The sequence below is a fragment of the Temnothorax curvispinosus genome, unplaced genomic scaffold, assembly GCF_003070985.1.
Source record: "Temnothorax curvispinosus isolate PA1 unplaced genomic scaffold, ASM307098v1 QBEX01006175.1, whole genome shotgun sequence".
NCBI lineage: Eukaryota > Metazoa > Arthropoda > Insecta > Hymenoptera > Formicidae > Temnothorax > Temnothorax curvispinosus.
The window spans coordinates 330,673-353,151 of NW_020215955.1; the positions used below are offsets into that span (position 1 = coordinate 330,673).

Below are 22,479 nucleotides of genomic sequence, written 5' to 3' on the forward strand. Positions count from 1 at the left end.
TATAAATAATATTATACATACATATAAATATACATTATAGCATCTCCACAATATATAATTGTGCATTAGTCGCATATTTTAATACAGTATTATATAATTAATAGTAATCTTAATAAAGTTAAGAAATATATTTTTTTTTTCATACAATCATCAGTATTGGAAATAGACTCTCTCTGAAATACGCGCATGCGCCAGCAGTCGAGCGTCCAGCACTCGCGCGGTTCGGCACATGTTTCACAACGTGCTTTACGCGGGGTGCTGGGTGTATGTTTATAAACGTTACAGTTTTACGCGTATTTTATTTTTCCGCGTGAAAGGAAAAAGTGATTTGTGGTAAACAGGCGCACCAATGACAATTCAAGACATGGACATCTGTTTAAATGTCACGGCGGGTCCAGCTGTCACAACGAGGAAGGTAGGTGCTTGGTTAGGTTAGATTTAGGTTAGGAGGATCTGTAAGCATGCCACATGTGTGCAAAGAACTTGCAACAATTTTATGCAATTGCGTATGGTAAACTGAACAAAAATCTAAGAAAAAGACTGATGAATAACGTAAAGTAATTGTTTGTGCTTAGAACACATTGAGAAGAACCGAGTCTTCCAATACCTCAATTAAAAGATTGAAGAATCAATCTTTCCATAAAGATGCAGTACTGAGTAGCAAGGGATCAAAGAGAAACGCGAATACGCAAGAGCCAGGGCGTAAGGGAAGAATTAAACAGAAGTCATTATCAGTTATCTTTGCTAAGAAGTTAAAAGAAGCAAACGCTTTTACTCAAAACATTCAGCAACCTCCAGTTCCATCTCAAGGTAAAGGCGCAACAGCGAAGATTGCAAAGTCAGAAAAAATTGAACAATCTGATGCAGCAAACAAGAAGCATGTGAAATTTGATAAGATTCCTTCAAAGATCCATTCAAACTCTGATTCCACAAATGAATCAACTGTCTCCTTCGCAAAGGCGACAAAAGATCATGTTGGTAAAGTACTGTTGGCGAGAAAGAGAGATGATTCAAAGGGTGAATCAAAGAAATCACTTTCTGATATATTTTCGAGTCAATTAAAGAATCAAAATAAGTCAGATACACTAAATTTGACTCAAAAACATTATATTCCTAAAAATAATTTTAAATCAGACAAAGAATTCACAGTAGTAGCTAAGGAATCACCAGTTGTAAAATCTAATAAGATTTCTTCTACCAAAAACTTAGATTCCACAATTGTGTATTTTACAAAGGCAAAAAAAGGGCATATTGATAAAATATTGGCGAAAAAGAAAAATAATTCAAAGAGTGAACTGAAGAAATCACTTTCCAATACATTTTTGAATCAACTAAAAAATCAAACTGAGTCAGATACTCTAAATTTAACTGAAAAACATGATACTCCGAAAGATAATTTTAAATCAGACAAGAAAAACAAAGTATTAACTCAGGAATCACCTATTTTAAAAAACACAAAGAAGACAGATATGTTAAACAAAAAGAAAGAGAGAAAACATAAAGAGAGAATTGTTAATAACGATAGGGAATCAGACAAAACTCCAAAATTAATGCACAGAGCTGGTGGAAAAATTTCCTCTTTGTTTGGCAATAATCCTGATATACCAACCATAGGCCAGCGATTTGTAAAACCTGTAAATGAACCAGTTTTTACAGAGATCACTTTCGCAGATCTCAATATTCATCCGTTTATGGTTAGTATTTGTATGTAGTTAACATTTATAATGAAAACGTTTGTAACAAAGTAACGATTTATACTCTTCTTACAGATATCAAATTTAGAGCAAAATATGGGCATAACTAAAATGACAACGGTTCAACAAAAAGCGATCCCTCAAATATTCTCAGCTAAGGATATTCTAATAAGATCTCAGACAGGATCTGGTAAAACGTTAGCGTATGCTTTACCAATTGTTGAAATGTTACACAAAATTAGACCAAAATTAAATAGAAACAGCGGTTTATCAGCCCTTGTGATTGTTCCGACGAGAGAATTGGCCTTGCAGACGTACGAGTGTTTTATAAAACTAGTTAAAGTGAGTTAGAGGCAAATATATTTTAAATACATTAGCACGAGCATTAGCATTCATTAGATGTCAAAATAACGTTTTAAATAATTTTAGCCTTTTACATGGATCGTACCAGGCTACATAGTTGGCGGAGAAAAAAGAAAAGCGGAAAAAGCTCGGTTACGAAAGGGATGTAATATATTAATATCTACTCCTGGTAGATTATTAGATCACATAAAGCATACAAAAGCTTTGAGATTAAATGACGTCAAATATTTTGTATTAGATGAAGCTGATAGAATGCTTGATATGGGATACGAAATGGACATTTCTGGGTAGGTTTTCTGGTTTTTTATTTAAAAAAAAAATTGGCAATTAAATTTTGTATATAGGTTAATGCAATTATTATTTAATATCTTAACAATAAGAAAATTAAATAATAACATGAACATAATTACAATGATTACAAAATTAATTGATAATATGTATTGTGCAATTCAGGATAGTAAGCGCTTTGAAAACATCATGTTCTAATAATGACGAATCAGGATACGACGCTATGAAAATATTTAAGCAAAATAGTAAAAAGACATTTACAGATGAAGAAATTGAAGAAATTTCGAAGGAACATGATATGAAATCCAAAACAGGAGAAAATAATATCGATGGTAGTAAAAAGAAACAAATATATCATTCAAGTGATGACAGTGATAGCGATCAGAGTGCTAATACCGTTCCATCGAGAAAAATGAAAAAGGATGAAAAACATTCCGGTGTGAATCAAGAATCTTATTCGAAAGTGGAAGATGCTGAAAACGTCGAGCGAGATTGTGAAAATCAATCGAAAAGGAAGACAATCTTATTGTCCGCGACTTTGACACAAGCCGTCGAGAAATTGGCGGGTCTCACGATGCACAATCCGATATTCGTTGACGCGGCTAAAGAGAATTTAGAAGCGAGCGAGGGCGATATTAGCGAGATTAACGAAGACCTAATAGTTCCGCAAAGTGTAATTCAGAATTACATAGTCACGCCGCCTAAATTAAGAATGGTCACTCTAAGCGCTTACATCGCCGGGAGATGTCAGGTAGGAAAATTTTCAAACTGCATTGTATAGCAATAATACATTGTGTCGACTTGCGACTTGTATAGTAGCATTTTCTTTTTTTTTTTCTTTAGACTCCTGGGCAACACAAAACACTAATTTTTATGGCCACACAAGACATGGTAGATTATCATACTGAAATTTTGTCCTCTGTCCTTACGAAACCAATTGATGACGACGACGAAGACTCCGATCCGCTGGTTGACGTAGAATTCTTTAAATTACATGGTAATATGACACAGAAAGAAAGGACGGAGGTCTTCAAAACTTTCAGTCAAGCGAAAAGTGGAGTACTACTGTGCACGGTAAGTTATATATATTCGAAAATTACTTTAAATGCTTCGAACGTCTATATACGAATATACCATGTACCTATTGTGGACATAATTAAGTTATCTTTAATCCTTCAGCGCATTATAAGTGTTTGAACTTCTTAACTTGTTTACTCTTAAATATACATTGCACGTCATGAGTTTTACTCGAGAGCAGATATACTTTGAAATATTAAATATTATATAAATAAAAAATATAAGTGTATAATACGGCGTTGAAAAATTAAGAGAGAATAGCAACGAAAGAAAAGTCAGGGATATCTGTCGGCACTCCCTATGCTGTAAATTACTTCGTGGCTTATTCTTTCGAGAGGGAATTTAATACCCCTCAGGACCCACGCTGTGTTCGGAGGTTAAAAATTATGCGGGCGCATGAACCCTTCGTAATGAGTATAATTACAATCATTTGTCTGTCCCCCATATCTGTGCTTTCTTTACTTCACGAAGTGATTTAGGGAAGTCCGAACTTTGCATTAACAATCCTTTTCTATTAACAATTACTAATCTTCTGCGAAACAAACTGCGCCGCTTTTCAATCAAATCTCCAATATTCTAATGGAAAGATATTTCTCATCCAAATCGTAATAAACGCGAAATGTTTACCTATTTGCGATATATCCACAGAAGTGTCTGTTTCGCTAATTGCATTCTGCGAGCGGCGTAATTAATCATGACGCGATAATGTTTGCGAAGTAACGGATAACTTTCTTTCTCCCCGCTCCCCGCCGCTAATTACATTCGTATTACGTCGGTCGAATTAATCCGACGTCGAATAACAGAACAACTTTCTGATTCGCATTGAACTCTCGGCGACGGCTTTAACTGCCGTAATTACCGGTGAAAGCGATCGATTTCGTCATTAGACGCAGGGACCGTCAAAAATAAAGCGACGGCGGATCTCATTTCTTCATCGACCAATTTAGATTTTAGCGTGAAATACTGTTATGGCGCTTACACGTGTCTCAAGTATCGCAAATATCGGAAGAACTCGTGCAAAAGGAAAGAAGAAAAATATTAAATCGCGGCAAGATTTGCGAATTGTGAACTTCACGATCGGCGTCACGCAAACGAATGACACAACTTATCGAAAAAATTAATTCTTTTCCGTCAGGCGATCTCTCTCTCTCTCTCTCTCTCTCTTTTTTTCTCTCTTTCTCGTAAAGTCGACGTCCGATTCGAAAATTCCGAAGACTCGCCGCGGGTTCTCGTTATCCTCTCTACTGTCCTCGTTAAGCCCTATACATTGCGATTAATTGACGACCTGTTCTTTCGAATTATGTCTCAAAAACCCGTGTCACGAGTCGCCCTCGAAAGAAGAACAACAAGATCAGAATCTGCAAAATTAATTCTGAATATAACGAACATTCGTTCGTCGGACTTTATAGCTTTCTTTTCTCACGATTTTATTTATTCTCGACTTTCGCATATGCCATAATTTCTCTGGCAAAACAAACTTTGTGTAAAGAAGTTACGGCATGAATATAATAATAATATTTGCTGCGATGAAATGAGGCAATTAATATGTAGAAAGATTAAAATTACGATCAAATATATTTTGCACTTCTTTAGAAGCATGAATGTATGATGCTTAAAAATTCACGTCATTTTACGACGATATAAATATTGATTAATGCGTATATAACATTTTGATGTTTATTATTCTAGTTTTTAAAAATTATGTTATAATATTATCTACTTTATTTACTTTTTACGTGATTTTTTCTAGTTGCATGTTATGCCAATGTAGATTAAACAATCTGCTCATAATTCTTTATTACAAAGAATGCTTATATATTTTATTTTTATATTTCATTGTTTGCTTATTAATTTCTCTCTCTCTCTCTCTCTCTCTCTCCTGCGAGATCTGTTTTAATATCAAAATTCTTGAAAGCTGAGTTTAATATCGTTAAATTTGCTTTGTTGATTTTAAATGCTTAATTGTCTAAAAAAGCAGGTGGATTTATCAAGATCATCAAGATACAGAAAATTCAAAATATAAAAAACACGTGAATAATTACGCTACTAAGAACATGCAACGCATTTACTCGTTATTATTAAACCGATAAATCCCGGTCGCGCGAACATATTGACGTGACGTCGCCAACGTTGTTGCGAGCACGAGAGGGGGAAGGAAGAAGGCGGAATAATTTACTGTGTACTTAGAGAGACGTCGGGCATATTTAACTCCTTAATGTTGATCCGCGGAATGTGCGATGGCAGAGCCGCCCACGTTTTACGGCGTCGCTACCACGTAGGTTTTACGGCCGCGTTATTAATTTCCACGTTGAAAAGCCACGAGGGCACCCGCGGCCGGAATGTTCCGCGGCTCTCAGCGGTGGTGGATCCGGATCCACGATGTGATCTATGGTCCGAGTGAGATGTTTTGAGCGGACGATCCGTTCTCGATCCCGCGGCCCGCGATCCCCCGGTCCCTTTCTTAAACGATCGTTTGTCTTAATCGCCGCCATCGATCGCTCTTCAGCGCGCCGCTCTCTTTACGTGTGTTGAAACCGGTGGCAGGTATCGTGCTTGTATCGTTTTAATGTGCCAAGTGCACTTGCTCCGATTGCGAGCGCCGCGCAAATGATTATAGGCTTGCGTTGAATTTTAAGGAAATATTCTTTGGCAAAGTTAACTCCGAGTGACAATTTAAATCGCGATGATATCACATTATAGTTAACGTTAAAAGCGTTTAATTTATTTTTCACTTTCTATATAATAAACATTCTATAATTCTATGTAATAAACACTATATTTGTCAAAGTTATGTAAGTTATTTGATATTTTCTTTAACTATGTTACTATGTTCAAGTTCCATGTTGCAAGCATTGACTTCTCCTTTTATCCAGTCGATCGTTTTGTTCTCATTAATATTCTTAATCGCGCAAAAAATAAATGATTAGAAATTGCTTTATCGATATTCATCGAGCGATAAGATGTAACGGAATCACGGGGCGAGCTCGAGTGATTCGGTCCGATCGACAGCATTTATTTCGATTTCGGTCGGGGGTTTCTCTCTCGTATTCCTTCACGCTGGCGCCCGGATCGCGCCGTCGTCGACGTATGTTGAATTAATAGCAGGAAAAGATGTAATAAGAATACACGGATACACGTCCGTATCGTGCCGCGAAAGAATTCCGGGGTGCCGCGACGCCCCCCCACTGGTGGTCTGGGATTAGTCCCCGGGGCCCGTCAAGCGGAGCGACCCGGCGGAGGCTCTCGCCGCGGTAAATCATCGGCCAGCCGAACGTAGGAAATCAGGGCCGTGCTCAAACGTTCGCCGTTGGGGTCTCGCAGCTGGGCGCCCGCTGCCAGCCGCGCGCATTCACGTCGCCACAAAACGAGAAATCGCCGCGGTTTGTAAGACATTTGTACCAGCAGGTCGCAGACTCGCCGTTGCCGCTCTTGTTCGTGGAACGAGCCACTTCTCGGAGGAGGTTGGAGCGCGATAACTACCAAGAACATTGTTCCGAACAAATTGCGGTGGAATCACGAGGTTCCGGTTCTTATCCGAATTGTTTTATATCAAAGTGCTTTGTATCTCGATCTATAGAAAAGATCCGAAGTCTTTTCTTTATATATCTCGCGTGACGTATATAATTTATGAATGGTCGTAATATGTCATTGGGATTAAACAGCGGATTTAGATGTAGACAGTCTTGTTCTTATATTCTTATGTTCAACAAGATTTGGAAGATGTTTGACGTGAAAATTGCCGGTTCTAGGGTATGTAAGATATATATTTCTCTTTTTTTTTCCCAGGATGTCGCAGCTCGAGGATTAGACATGCCGAAGGTAGATTGCGTTGTTCAGTATACCGGTCCAATTTCGGCTAGAGATTACGTTCATCGAATCGGTAGAACCGCACGCGCAGGTTGCTCCGGCACGGCGACAATCTTCCTGACGCCTCCGGAAATCGAGTTCGTGCGGATGCTCGAGTCGAGGCGCATCAGAATCAAGCAGCAGGACATGAACGATGTCCTGGGCAAGCTACTGGGGCCCTTTTCCAAGCATAACTCCGTGCAGGCAGCGGCTGTCGCCCTTCAAAATGATTTCGAAGATTTAGTGTTGGAGAATCAGCAACTTGGCGCGAAAGCGTGTAAAGGTAAGCGTGTAATATTTTACGATTCGCGCTACGTAATAAAACGTATATACACTTCTTTTGATATCATAAACTTGTTAATCATTATCAAGACTCTTGAAGGATATAATATTTATGAATTTGACACTAATATAGACTGAAGTTCAATGATTCGATAATGAGGCAAACTATCGTATAGTAAATTGCTGCTATAGAAATAGTTACCTTCAAATAGTGTCTTCCTAGTTATTAGCATATATATTCGCGTGTATACTTTAAGAGGTGCGCGTGCAATAAAAGCTTAAATCTTTGCTTTCGTGAGAGGCAAAGTGTTGATGAGGAGCTGCGAAGGATGAGTGAACATCTACTTTGACGCAGTTGGATTGTAACGAAAGCGAGCTGACTTTCAGGGTAGACTAAGCCAATTCCAGCGAGCACCCCACTCGCATATAAAGCAACCCCTACGCGTACACGTTATGGGGCTCTTATTCCGTCTCCCTTCACATTTGCCTCGTTCGCCACTTGGATATTTACATAGTCTACGGACGAGGAGGGATGATCCTGTTTGCTATGCCACGGTTACTCTATTAGGGTCGTTACCGAGAAGAATTTATTTGCTGCAATAATAAATCCATTATACCCGGTCTAATACTCGTCAAGTGAAGACATTAGCCCTCTTCACATTCACGATGACTTTTTTTCCCCCCACAAATCTATTTGCTTTTCCATATAAATATCGTCAGTTAACTTGTTGCTTTCTTAAATCACTTCTTGATTACTTTATTCAAGGCTAGAGAGAACTTTGTCGCTTAAATACGAGTATGTACTTCTAAATTTTTTTCTTATTAAACTTGAGAAGCTTCAGAGAGATCTCTGCTCTATTGAGACGTAATAATAGCAATGTAAACGAATCTTGCATATCTTACGAGGATTACTTTTACGGAAGTGCATTAACCACTAGTGTTACGTCGATTGCTATAACCGCGCGAACGAGCATTTCCAAAAAGGAAATTCGGGACCATTAATCTTTCTAAGAGGTTTTCGAGCTTCGAAATTGTCCCGCATCAGCCGAGGCTTTACACGAAGGTTAGCCACGGTTTTTGAGCGCTTAGCCGCCCCAGATTTGAGTGACGTTACACAGCTAACCACTTGACCGTTCCTCCGCACGTACCGAGTGATTGATAGATTAATTGCTGCCGCCGTTCGTGACCCCGGTATTGCACTTTTCGCATGGAAACCGAGGGAGCGAATGAGAGGAAAGCAGGAAGTGGATAACAAATTAGTTAACATCTCTCGATATATCTACCGGGACTATTTGCTATCAGTCATTTATTTGTTCCAATGTGTGCCCATATCGACAAAAATAATTCAAAATGTTTGGAAAAATTTCTCGCGACAGAGAGAAATATGGTAAAACAATATTTTTATTACGAAATATTTTCATCTACCTCAAGAATAATAACACATAAGTTGTGTTTTCTGAAATTGATTAAATAATTGTCCAAGGATAATTTTTTCACGTAAATAAAAATTATTTTCAAGTATTCCAATATTCTTTGTTATTTGCATTTTTATTGCAATTTTATGTAATCGTGCATCTGATATCAGCTTATTTTACATTTTTCACATTTAAGCTGGAAAAAATTAGCCGTACTTAAATCCGTGATAACGTCGTATATCGAACACATAATACAAGGTATAGTGTTGGAATTAAGATCGTAAAAACGCTCGTACACAGCAGAGGCACAACAATGGAAAATAACGCGGCACGTGGACACGTTCTGCGCTCTTCGCGACAATTCCGAAATTTATTTAATTCGCGACTGATGCGGAGACGAGCGGAGAAGTGGAAATCTCGCTAATTCGTAACATTATCACCCCAATAGAGCCGAACAGCCTTCAATAGCAAGTACAGCTCTATAGAACTACCCCCGAGCTGCGACCCTCGCCACTAACCTGAGGGATTCATCCCTCACTCCTATCCCATATATATACGATTTGAGCCTCGTGTCGGTCGCTCGGCTATATTCCATTCGTCATAATTCTCTGTAAATATTTTTTGAATATTATAGCTTAGCAGAAGCAGCACAACAAGCAATAATCGGGCCACTTAATCTTATGCAACCTATTTCGTTCGATCAAATAATTTATTTGCTTTAGACTTATCAAGATAACGATACATAAATTGATATAATAAACCATATTCGAGATTTAGGATGGTTATGAATTTGCCTATACTTTATATTTTTTTATCGGGTTATAGTCGAGTTTTCCAGACAGCACTTGTTTAAAAAAAAAAGCAATATTTTGCTAATTATTGTCGTGACAATCGTATCACTGTTGAGCTAATCTTGCGCACTCGTCGCGAGTTAGATTGAATTCGGTGTACATCGTTCGCGCGCCTTTCACAGAGGGTGGCCGATACAATCCAACCACTGAATGTGACTTCCGCCAAAACCACTTACGCTTTGTGGCGAGAGACTCTTAACAATACGATACAGGATACAAATACAATAAGACGCAGTTACATCACTTAGGAACAATGCTACCCCACTCTTACACCCCCGTTCTTCCCGCCGCTCCGGCTTCTCAGTTAGACACCGCCCCCACGTGTGATTTATGTGCTAAATGGAGAAAAACATTTCTCCCTTTTCAACGCTGACACCAAGTCACAAGAAAGACTCTGGCAGTGTTTCTTATATATGCGCGGAAAGGAGGAGCTGAGATTGGAAGCAGACGGAAATCAGGACGGAAAACGTTGAGACATACATAACTCCGACCGCGAGAGAATTATGAAAATTAGAGGTACTTAGAGGGGATTCAAGCGAAACGTGTAACTAAATCTATTCGGTGATATATAAATTCATTATTTCGTTTCAAGAGAAATAGATGCCGCATTTAGATACAAGAATACAATAGCATTCAAACACCACCATCCAAACTGCATTTAGTTTATTTGAGAAAGTTTATTAATAATTGAAGAAGAGATGTTTCTTCTTGTTTCGTACCTTGTTCCATTATAATCATTGACTTAATGTCATCATCTTACGCGAAACGTCTTCGCTGCTATATAGAATATAGAAATTTAAGCGATCAGGGATATCCGGAATGAGCAACCGGAAGCCAAATTCATCTACTCTATCAGGACCGATTGTGAGAGATTTTTCACACGGAACGCACGCCAACGGTGCATGTGCACATGTCGAGTTCTCTCAGGACCAGAGATCCCCCGGGTTTCTCACCCGTGCGCACAAGCAAGAGACGTTAAGAAGGGACGCGAGGGTGACTATTAGCTGCAGCACTTGACTCGGCTACCTCCTCCTCACCGTTAATGCCCCTTAATAGCCCGCCACGGGGCGCGCACACACCCCACGGAATCGCGCGGCCCAACCCCCGTGGAACCACCTAATGGAACTGCGATTAATAAGGGCGCACTACATGTAACTGATCATTACATCCGAGAGTTGCACGTGACCTCTTAAACGTAGACGAGATAAGTGTACTCGACGCGGCACCTCTCGAGTTTATTCACATTTTAGGCTTATTCGTCTTGAGAGACTACATGAATTTAGTATTTTGCTATTAATTGCAACGTATGCATAACGGTTCATTATGACAGTACCAAAAGTCACGATTAATTTGAAACAAAATACATATTTATTCCTCCAAGCACAATTATCGCACATCACGTGGATAATTACGCTGGTACATTTTTTTTTATCGTACTTAACGTGTCTGCAAGTGATCTGATTGCGCATATCTGCAATGGGAACAACGAGCGGGTGGAAAGATAATTGTTTTATTTTACATAAGAATCGTATTCTCTTCTGTAGCCTACGTCTCCTGGATGCGTTTCTATTCAAGTTATCCGCGCGACATGCGCGAGATATTTAATCGAAAGGATCTTCATTTGGGTCACTATGCCAAGAGTTTCGCGTTGAGGGATCCGCCGCAACGAATCGGCGGGATTGGCAAGAAGCTACACGAGAAAGAAATCTCGAGACCTAGGCACAATAATCGTCTGTCGAACAAACCGTAAGTATAATATTTCCTTTTCTTTCTAATTTGCAAGGTGTGAATGTATTTCGCCCGAATTAATCTTACGCGCGAGTATATCGCGAAAATCACTATCGTTCTTAAAGTCCCATTTGTTCCTATCGAGACGTCGCGTATAGCGGAACTTCGGAAGCGCACACTTTGCGTCACGCACAGTTGCGGTGGACAATATGCTCCCATTTTGGGAGAGGACATCACGAATGGTTGGTCCGGCTGTTGACCCGCTCAGCTGACGTTTCAGCCGCGCGATCGCGAAGCCCATCGTCTCCGGAGTGACGGTATTAATGACGGATTCACGCGTGGCTTGGCGTGTTAACCGCGACGCACATCCCTGGCCCTCCTCCTCTTCGCCGTCCACCCCCCCGCGCGCGCGCGCGCGCGTACAGGCGTAGCCGGCATAGGGCGAGCAATGGCACGCACACGCCATGTGCGGGATGGCTCGGTGCGGCTCCTAGAGAGGTTGAACGCATCAAAACTGTCGCTCTGTGTCATCCGTCATGTACGACGAACGGGCGGACGTGTTCTACGGTGGCTGGCAGCCATAAGCCATACGGCTCTCATCGTGTTCAGCCTCGTTGTGGTCCCCGTTCTCCCCCCCGAGTTGCGTTCTCTTCATTTCACTCCATCTAACTCGCGTCGTCTCGCTCGCTCGCGACAAGTGTATCTTATTCCTTCTCTCGTTGCTCTGGCCTTCCTCTCTCGCTCACGTTCTATCTTCATGCGGTGTGCATTTCACATGGCACTCTGCTGGCTTCTGCCCTTCTCCAGGCTTCTCTCTGTCTCTCTGTCTCTCCTTCTCTCTCTCTCTCTCTATCTCTCCATTGTTCATAATTATACAATACGGCTATTAAACAGACTGATGCGACCGCCACTTCCGGTCGTGGCTGCGCCATTTACGGAAACCACGGGACGAGCACGAGCCTCCCTCTCTTTGCCCCCGTCGCTCCGTCTCGCTCGCGTTCTCGAAATCCTGAAACTGTCACCTACCCACCCGCTCGCATACTTCTTCCCCGCTCGCGTGTGCCCTCTTGCGTGTCCTGATTTTTTTGACACGAGCGCTTCCCGCCTTCCATTCATGCATTATTCTCCATTATTCTGCTTTTAATTTCAGTGAACATAATTTCTAATGCTGCATATAAACATGAAATGATATATCTTACTACAGGTTTCCTATTTTCATTTTAAATCTGAATTTGTTTTCCCGGAGTTACCCCGGTTATGAATATCCTAGTCTTATCATAGCTAACGTATTTTACATCTGTTGCTTGTCACGTCTCCGGCTTATACACGTATATACATACACATACACTTAGTCCGTTGCTCTTTCTTTTCACGGCCGCAAACGAGCCAAGTCCAACCACCACGGGCGCTATACTTCGTAATTTCTACGCCAACGTTCCTTCTACTTCATGTATCACGTCGTCTACATCACACACGAGTACCTCCCGCGTTTTTACCGAGCTTTATAATTCCTATGTTCTCCGGCGATCATTTGCCTGCACTGCCATATTCAGCGTTCTCCGTCTCTGTCTTTCTCTTTCCTTCTACGACCACACAGTCTCCTCTATCAGCCCTTTTTTTTTCGCGTTAAGCGCGGCGAATCTTTTTCCCCGAGACCGGCATTACGCATTAACGTGTTTAATGCGATTTGAATGGGCGTGCTTTGGGTGAGCACGACGGGCAACCGACTGGTGCCCTCCGCACGGGGAGAGAACGAGTCAGTTTTAATGGGTGAAAGGCGGGCACTGAGCTGACGGTCCAATGGATCGAGAGACGACCACGGTATACGCCTCTGTGGGTGCGATTACCTATACGTTTGTGTGCGTATCTTAGCCCAAGTGCGTTTGTGAATGTATGCATGCGTGTGTGCTTGACGCGGTTTCACGTCCTCCTTGCAGTCTACTGCAGGACCGTTGTATAAGACCGACGATAATTTTCATAGTTTCGATACTTTGCAACTGGAACGATCAATACCATTCTACAGCTTAAGGATTTAAAATGTAGCCAATATTTTCTATTTATATTTTCTTTCTATTTCCAATTTACAGAACTTACCTTCTGGAAACCACTTTACTTAAATTAGTAAATAAATTGCGTATAAATTAGATATACGTATACATATTTAATATACACATATATATTTTTTTTATTGGATAGAACAACGATACAATGCGAATTTTGGACGATAATTATGTTATTTTATGTATAATTCCATTGTAGTTAAAAACTATCGTGTCGATTACTACTGCAAAGTTAATTGCGAAACTTATATGTAAATTATCTCGGTTAAACGGGAGCTGCCATTGTAGACCATAAAGCATGATAACGCGTACTTCGTGCGTGACGCGAAGCGGTGGACAAAAACGTGGTAGCGGACATGAAATTTGGTACGGCAGTTGGTGGAGGCCCACCTCCGTTTCGTCCGCGGGGTGTATCGTCGCGTTTTGATGCGCGCGCGCGCGTCCTCTTTTTTCTTTTTCCTTTTTTTTTGCCTCAATTTCCGATTACCGCGCTCTGTCCTCACCACATGTCGTTTACGTCGAATTATCGAAAATTGCGGGTTAGTCCTAATGTGAGAATTAAAGTGCGCGCCGGCTGACTGCTCTCGCTTCCAGATCTGAAGGGGTGTCGCAAAAGAAGCAGAGGACCCGAGACGGCGACGGGCAAAGAACGGGATTATTGAAGAGGGTTAGAATGCTCAACACCTCCGAATACGATAGCGGCCTCGAACCCCCGAAGAAGCCAAAGAAGTAATTCCTCGTGCTTCGTCGCAATTGTATGTACATTGGCTCGATTGTATACATGTTGTAAATAGAAACAGCGATTTCGTGTCGGTGCATCGCTTCTTGTGAACATGCGCCCACATGTTTTTACCCTTGATATGTTTTACAATAAATGTTAATTAAATGTTTTAACCTAATTTACACTTGTTTATCCTTTATCTTTCCAAATACTCGATAGTTATCTTTTTAGTGTTACGGAAAGATGTACATCTTATCGCAATTTTCTTGCGTCGACTGTGACGATTAAATATGTATTTACCATTTTTACTATTTTGAATATTCTGTGGGATCATGTTTTATTAACTAGCAGAGATTATGATTGAATCCTGATACACAAAGCAGCATAATGAGCAAGATATAATTTTATAATGTATTTACATTTTACAAATGTTACAATTACTTAATAACGATTGAATTTTTATTTCACGTCAACTACAGTTTCTATTTTTATTACTGTGCGTTTCTGATGTCATTTAACATCGTTCTCCACTTTATTTTTTGCAATGGTTACTAATTGGTGGCAAATACGCTGCGGCAAAATGCAGTACGACGGAAAATGCCGGGTTTAGGGAAATTAACTGTAATGATATCGCGCTAATCGCACGGTACGGGCTACGTCGAATACGCTTTCGCGGTCACGAGATCGCGCAACGTTTTAACTCCCTTTTCGCTGCCCCGGCTCCGCTTATCTCATTCTTTTCACAATAATTAGCAATCACCTTCTGATAGTACGTACTTACAAAACCGCCATTTCGCCGGCGTCATAACGATATCACGCTAATTGCGCTTTCGTTTCCACTCCAGCATACCGTCCACGCAGTCACGAGATTGTGACTCGCACTATTCTTAGGATCGAACTCAACGGCCATTAAGAACACAAGTATTTTATACCTCGCAATTAGATATCGCTCCTTACCTTCTATCGAAATATATTACTTATATTTCATTCAACAGTGTAACATTAGCTATTATTTTAATTATTTTAAATGTATCTCAGGAATATTTATTCGTTTCTTGTTATTCGACATATAGCTCAGAATTTCTTAACTTTTCAATTGAAACTTAATGTTTCAATAAGCACATTTTGCAGACGTCAAATTCAAGTGCCTCTCCTACTCTTATATTAATGTAGATATATAAATATTAAACGCTTACATTAAATTTGATCCTAGTGCACTTTAGTGGGGTCGGTATAAAACCGACTGCTAGCGGTAACGTTGGAAAGCTTACACTGCATACATCGCATCGTGTGTACCTACGTACATGTGTATCGCGATGGAATTAGGAGTTTCGTCGCCGAGGCTAATTTGCCAAAGGGTGCTAAAGAGCTAACGCGTCCTGCGGTGCTTCTTTCCCGGCTTCCTCGGACTCGATTTCAGGCAGCGCGAGGGCGCCTGAGAGAGAGAGACACACACACACAAACACATGTACTACAAAGGATCTCGGCACGTGATTGCACAGCTATGCGCCGGCAACGAACGGGAACGCATTTTTGCGGCGGAGAGGAGAGGGAAGGGGGTAGCATCGGACACGAGGCACGTCGACGAGGGGGCCCCGTCGGAAGAAGACCCCTCGCGGAGGAAGAGAGCGGCGAGGAGACGTCACGAGGACGATGAAAGAGGGACGCGCGGGCACGCGGCGGGTATGATTAATACGCGAGCATTATTTTCGGATTTTTTGCCGCGCGATCCGCGAGCGCAAATTGCTTGCAAATAAAGGCGGCGTCGGGCGACTATCGCCGCCGGTAGGACGGCAGCGGCGGCGGCGGCAGCGGCGGCGAGAACGACGGAAAGGAAGTCACGGAAGGAGGCCGAGAGAGGAGAGCTCGTCCCGGGTTTAATTTAATTTAATTATGCCCTCTTTCTTCGCTACCAGCGCGCCCGAAGATAGATGGCGGCCACGGAATCTCGCACGTCTCGTCTCGGCACGTTGCGCCGCCCCGTGCGAGCGTAACCGCGATTTCCGCGACATAATTCGATCTCCATCTAAAAATTACGCGAATCTCAAATTAACCGCGAATTCTTTGGGCTTTTCCTTTTGTTTCGTGTAAATTCCACAGATCGAGAAGGGAGGTTGCGTTCCTCCAGAAACGTTTACTTTTGAGAGAAATGTAATTTGACAAATTGTAATTAATATTTGTTATTTTTTCATCTATTTACATAAAACTTTTTACCACTTCCGATCGATATTATAAATATTTTATAACGGTGGGACCCCCTTCGATGGGTCCGAAATAAATTTTGTTTTAAGCAAGAAGAGCAACGCATTTTCCATTCAACGTGCTTTGTTAAGAAACGCTATTTGATTCTCCTTGTTGCATAACGCGTCCGATTCACGTTTCGCCACATTCGCGACGGCGGCACGCGATTTAATTCAATCGCACGAGGTTTCCGCGTTGACGGATACGTTTTCGAGCACCGCCTAGAGCGCGTTGTTACGCGGTTTGGCGCTTAAACGCCGCGCGAATTAAGGCGGACGCGTGATTGATCGCGGTGATAAATCGATCGTCTTGGGCAACATCACGCCGACATATGTTTATCGCGCGATCTGATGAAAAGCCGCGCGTTCGCAATTTAATTTAATCGCGCGCGTTATTTCGCGCCGACCGCCGCCGCCGCCGCCGCGTGCGCACACATTTTCGAAACCCACCCAAGTGGCCATCTGCGAGCGGCCGCATTAGACGCGCGAGCGGAGCAAAGAGTGCGATATTTATTCGTAATGCGCATCGCAATTCGTCGTGCCGCGGCATCAGTCATAGTCATCGCGAGCGAGCGTGCGCGCACTCATAATGAACCGTACGATTAGGATATCCCGTTCATTCGTTCGTCCGTCCGTTCGTTCGGCGAGCGCGTTCCAGGGGAGTAAACGCGACTCGTGGAGACCGAATAAAAAGATGTCTCACGGAAACAGGGGCGGATTTATATGCGAACCAATAAAATCGCCAGCTATCGAAAGCCTTCACCGAATAATTCCATTCGGAAGCATTTATCAATCTATTAAAGAATAGGATAAGATTTATTTTGAAATAGTGACTCTTTAAGTATACAATGTTCTCAAAGTTTCTGAAAATAAATATAACGTTTTGATTGCATTTTTAAACAGAAAAACGAGTTACATTTATAAGAAAATGTTTTACAGAGATATAGAGATAAGTAGTGACAACTATAAAATATCTCTTATACAAATAAATAGATATACAAGGCAAAAATTCGTATGAGAGACAAAATAATTCAAGTTAAACGTAAGCGCGTTATCTTGATGCTATACAGAAGAATATGGATGTATTCTGTATTACTAAAGTGTGTAAAAAATCTTACATAATGGATACACACTTTAGAAAATTCTTCACGGATGAAATCAAGATACTTCTAATTTCTCCTTCACACGTATATCATATATACGCAATTAAACTCCAAAGGTCAGCTTCAGGCTCCCCCCGACCTTCATTATCCGTCCCTGTACGGAAAGAGGATAATCCTCATTACCGCGAGATATGCGCAGCTTGAGTCCGATTAACGCGACGAGAAAAAGGAGGGCCGTAGGGACCCGGGCAAGAAAGGGCCCCACCGCGGGGACCGACTCTAACCGCCCTACGCCCGCGTCGACGACCGCTTCTTACGCGTGAAACACCCGCGGTGACGCGCCGTGCGCGCGCGTACGCACGCACGCACGCACACGACTCTTTCTAATACGGGGCACAAAAAGGTAAGCACTTATAAGAGGCGTCGATTATTCCACGTGATTACCGATTTCCGACCAGTTAACGACTTTTTCGAGTCGCTTACACCATCGCGCCCGGGCGCTTATTACTAGTCATTACCGCACGTATCCCGCTTATTGCCTTCGAATTTCACGTCTCGAATCGACATCGATCCCTCGCCCGTGTATTCGTTCCAAATCAAGATCGAAACGAGGCCCGTAATGAATATTCGACGAATAGGTACCTTGGCATTCTTTATCTTCGCGTCGTCGCATAATTGTTTTGCAACGTTTTATTAACGTGATTGGAGTTCTTAAGTTCTTACCTCGTCAGCCGAGTTTCTAAATTTCCTTAATCGCTGGCACAATGAAAAATATTCGGTAATTGGATGGATTCTAGTTTTCTTCTTTTTTTTTTGTCGAGAGAAATGATTGCCATAAATCTTGCGGCATACTTATGATGCTTTAAGGGAAAAAAAAGCAGAAGAAAAGCTGAGTCATGCATTTGTTTTAATCGCACTGCTTTTCTATGAAATCAACGTTTTATCCGCAGATATGTTTGTGCCGTATAACGTATTTACTCAGACAAAAGATATTACAAACGTTACGGATGTTAAAACAACATACAGCTTGCGTGACCACGTTGCTTCTTGAGCATTCCAAGGTGTAAAGTCTTCATCGTTTTCCGATTTCACGCTCAGAATTAACGGCAATTTATTACGAAAATTGCCCACCACGGCTTGTCGAGCCTCTCACTTTTTCTCATCTAGAAGCACTTTTTTGATAACTCCTGGCAATTTCTAAAAGACCGAATTAACTTGCATTACCAGTACGAAAATAATTGGCACAACAATTATTCACCTCGCTTCAAACATTTTTTTCAGATCGGCGCATTTTATGTTCAAATTAATTTATAATTTACATCGAATTGGAGATCCAGAAACAAAAATTCGTTCTCGTGAGCACTCTTTCGCGCTTTATGACAGTCATTAAATCTTTTCTTATACGCTAAGCACGGTGTGGATTAAATTTCCCTAACACGATCGCGTCGCAATTCTTCGTTCTCGATTTTCGCAACCGGCATAATAAGGGCACGAGAGAGAAGGAGAAACTTCTGTCGTGGCGGCAGGAAGACGGAGCAACCGTTTCCGCGAAGTCGACGAGTGAAATCCGTTCGAGGACGCGTTAGAATCGGCGCGATTAGCATTTTACGGGCCGCGCATATCCCGTGGAAACGTTTTATTGGCGTGTCGTGCGAAGGAGCCATAGCCTTGCGCCGCGCCGCCGCCGGCAGCGACGATGGTTGCAGGTTGCTTGCAACCTGCACTCTTCCCTCGTTATTTTCTCATGTATACGGTCTGCATATTGCAACGCGATTCCGCGCTCTCCGCTACCGTCGGCGTCGCTTAAGCTTTCCGCCATTCGACGGGTATTGCTTAACAACTCGTGTGTACTCATCGACGTGTTAATCCGGCAAGATCATGTCGCAAACTGCGGATTAAGGTTTAACGCGATCCTCGAGTTTCTTGTTTCTTTCGTCGAATTTACGTCCTAGCATTACTGGAACCATATACTCTTTACGTGTCGCTTGTGAAATTCCGAAATTTGGCTTTAAAACGATAATAAGTGAAATAGGACCGATGTAATGTACAATCAAGTAGAGAAATTGACGCGCAGTAAACTGAGTTTGAAAAAAGTACCTCTATATACAAAATTCACAGAATATTATTATTAAGATACAAAGATCCAGCCCAAACCTTAAATGAAATTTCTCTAATTGATTGATTTTAAAAGTTAATGTAGATTTTATACCAAATGTGATTTTTTAATATGATTTTGAGCTATTGATGTACCAGTTTGATCCAACGTACCCTTATATATACACATCCGATAAATTATATGTCACCCTTTATCATTTACCCCTTTTAATGCTTTTTGCGCCGAGCGATAGAGACAATAATGCCAATCTAATAAAATAAAAAAAAAATAACGAGAAACGTGACGTAACGTCACGTTGCATAGCCACGGATATCATTGTACACGATTCGTGGTAGATTTGCTGGTCGATAGGATTTCTCGTGCATTAGCGCGTTACCGCGCTCGATCGCGATAAGTAACAAGCTGTAAACTACTTTTCCCTACGCGACGCAGGGACTGCGTGCGATTTTGTTGGACGGCACACACGATAATAGTCCACGTATAACGCGGTTACTTAACGTTCATTATAATTAACACGCTCGATGCGTTAGCTTTCCCAGGAGGAAAGCGAGAATAAATGCGAGCTTGTAATCGTCGGCTCGTAGCATTTAGTTTTTATCGCTTCCTCATGATATTAATCGCCGCGAGAAAATTATAAATCCTAACGAACAATCGGCCAAGGAGCTCTTTTAACCTTCGACATACTGTAAATATATTCTTCCCTCCCCCTCCCCTCAAACGAGATTCATTAAAACAACCTAGACTTGGAGTCCATTGAAAAATAAGTCTTCTTCCTCGTTAATATTCTAGAGAATCCATGTTTTTTTCATTCTTAAAATAAAATGCATTTTCGCAAATAAGCCTTTCCGAGAATTTTCGCTACGCGAAAGTCGCATCCATGTACGCTTTTGAGACGGTTCATTAGCAATCTACGATCAATTATGGGCACGTCTCTTTCTTGCAGGCAATCGTGTGAAAATTCGTGTAAATTTTGCGGTGCACACAGTGAACTTCCGGAACGTGTGATGAGGTCGCTTAAATATCCTTCGCATGGCCCCGCGTTCCACTTATCCAAATATCTTCGTTTAAATATTCATCGTGCACACGAGGTTTAACGTCCGTGTGCAGCGGAAGCGAACGGCGGCAGCGGTGAAGGCGGCGAAGGCGGTGAAAGCAAAGCGATCCTCGTCCGACGGATTCCGGGTGTCTTTGATGGCGGCCGTCCGCGCGCAAGGCATCGCGTTCCAGAACAATTAACCGATGGCAATTAAGACATCTAAATTAATTCGTTATAAACAAGAAGCCGGGCTGAATAGAGGCCCGTAATTGCCCGGGTTCTCACAACCGCCCGGGAAGATACGATACGCACCTGCGCGCGTGTACGTGCATCCGCGTGCATCGGCGGCGCACCAACACGCGAGCGTGGTCGCGCCCGTAATAGCGACAATTACTTTATTTTGCCATCTTCCCGGTTCCCAAACGAGCGCGCGGCAGCCATGTGTTGATTCCGTTTCCTCCCGCGTCTTAAATATTCCCCGTCCCCCTCGACGCCGTTGATGAAACGGCGCACATCTTGAATATGCGGCGACTTTCTTTTCTCGCCGAGAACCGCGCCCGTTCTCTTCCCCCTATCTCTCTCTCGAGCTTCTTTTAGGCGCGCGTCAGAGCGTACGGTTGCGCACTTAGCTCCTTATCTCTTATTATATCCCGCGGTAGTATCCCGAAAACAATGTGCCCGCTTATCCGCGGTATCTCCGGTCGTTATTAGCTCGCGAGCTAGTTTTTCCCCGAATTGCGCCTCATGGCGATATGCCACGGGAAATTCGAAACTCGCGTCGCGCGCACGAACGCGATTGTGTCGGGCATTGAAAAAAAATAGCGTGACACGACGGAAGTAGTTAAAATCCGGAATAATTCTCATAAAACTGGAAAAGAAAGTTTATAATTGCTTTACGTATTCCCTCGTACGCTTTTATCAATTCGTATTGTAAACAAGGCTATGCCTTTCCTAAGAACGTATACGTGAAACCACATAATAATAGCAATCATTTTCTATCATTTGATTAATACATTCCTAAGATTTTAATATCTTTTTACCATCTATAGACACTTGTTCTATACATGCAATTCAAAACATTTTATTTAATTTGGAACTATTGGCACACGGAAGCCAATAGTTTTCTGTCACAGCGTTTTGTCACCTTTCGTGTTCGATAAATGTGAAATTTTGCCATCTGCACGAACGTGCTGTAATGATAAATAAAATTCTAACAACAAAATATAACGGCATAGATAACTTAAAAAAAATATGTAAAAGAAATTATAATTCTCTATTAATTTGCCGATTATTCGAGTATTTCCTGGGTGTTTCTGGTAGACAGCCAAATTAATAAATCCGTTAAGACCATGTATTGTTACAAGCGTACAGTCTGCAGGACTTTATGTAACAATTTCGTTATTGCGCGGCTCACGGCAGTTTCCTGACGCGATAACGCCGCGCGCCGCGCGCTAATTGTCGTTTTTCACGTCCGTTTCCTCGTTTTAAACTATCCTGCCTATTCGCCGAGCGACATTTTAGCGCTAACTAGTAGTTTAACGATGCACCGGCAGCTTAATTGGCCGTCGGTCGGTTTATCGTTCCAGCTACTGCTCGTTCTCTTTGTTTCGAAACCGCAGACTACGTGAATTTATTATTGCGGATTAATATCTCGCGAAA

At 41.8% G+C, this 22,479-nt stretch overlaps 1 protein-coding gene across 1 annotated transcript; it reads left to right on the forward strand.

Annotated features, from left to right (window-relative positions):
- The first annotated feature begins 226 nt into the window (after window positions 1-226).
- Window positions 227-14,461, forward strand: LOC112455555 (probable ATP-dependent RNA helicase DDX31). The gene is made up of 9 exons (XM_025017564.1): window positions 227-415; window positions 576-1,694; window positions 1,770-2,036; window positions 2,124-2,344; window positions 2,511-3,096; window positions 3,189-3,419; window positions 7,209-7,551; window positions 11,361-11,562; window positions 14,199-14,461. Exons 1-9 carry the CDS (start codon window positions 350-352, stop codon window positions 14,335-14,337), a joined length of 3,174 nt encoding a protein of 1,057 aa, XP_024873332.1. The 5' UTR covers window positions 227-349; the 3' UTR covers window positions 14,338-14,461.
- Window positions 14,462-22,479: the final 8,018 nt, after the last annotated feature.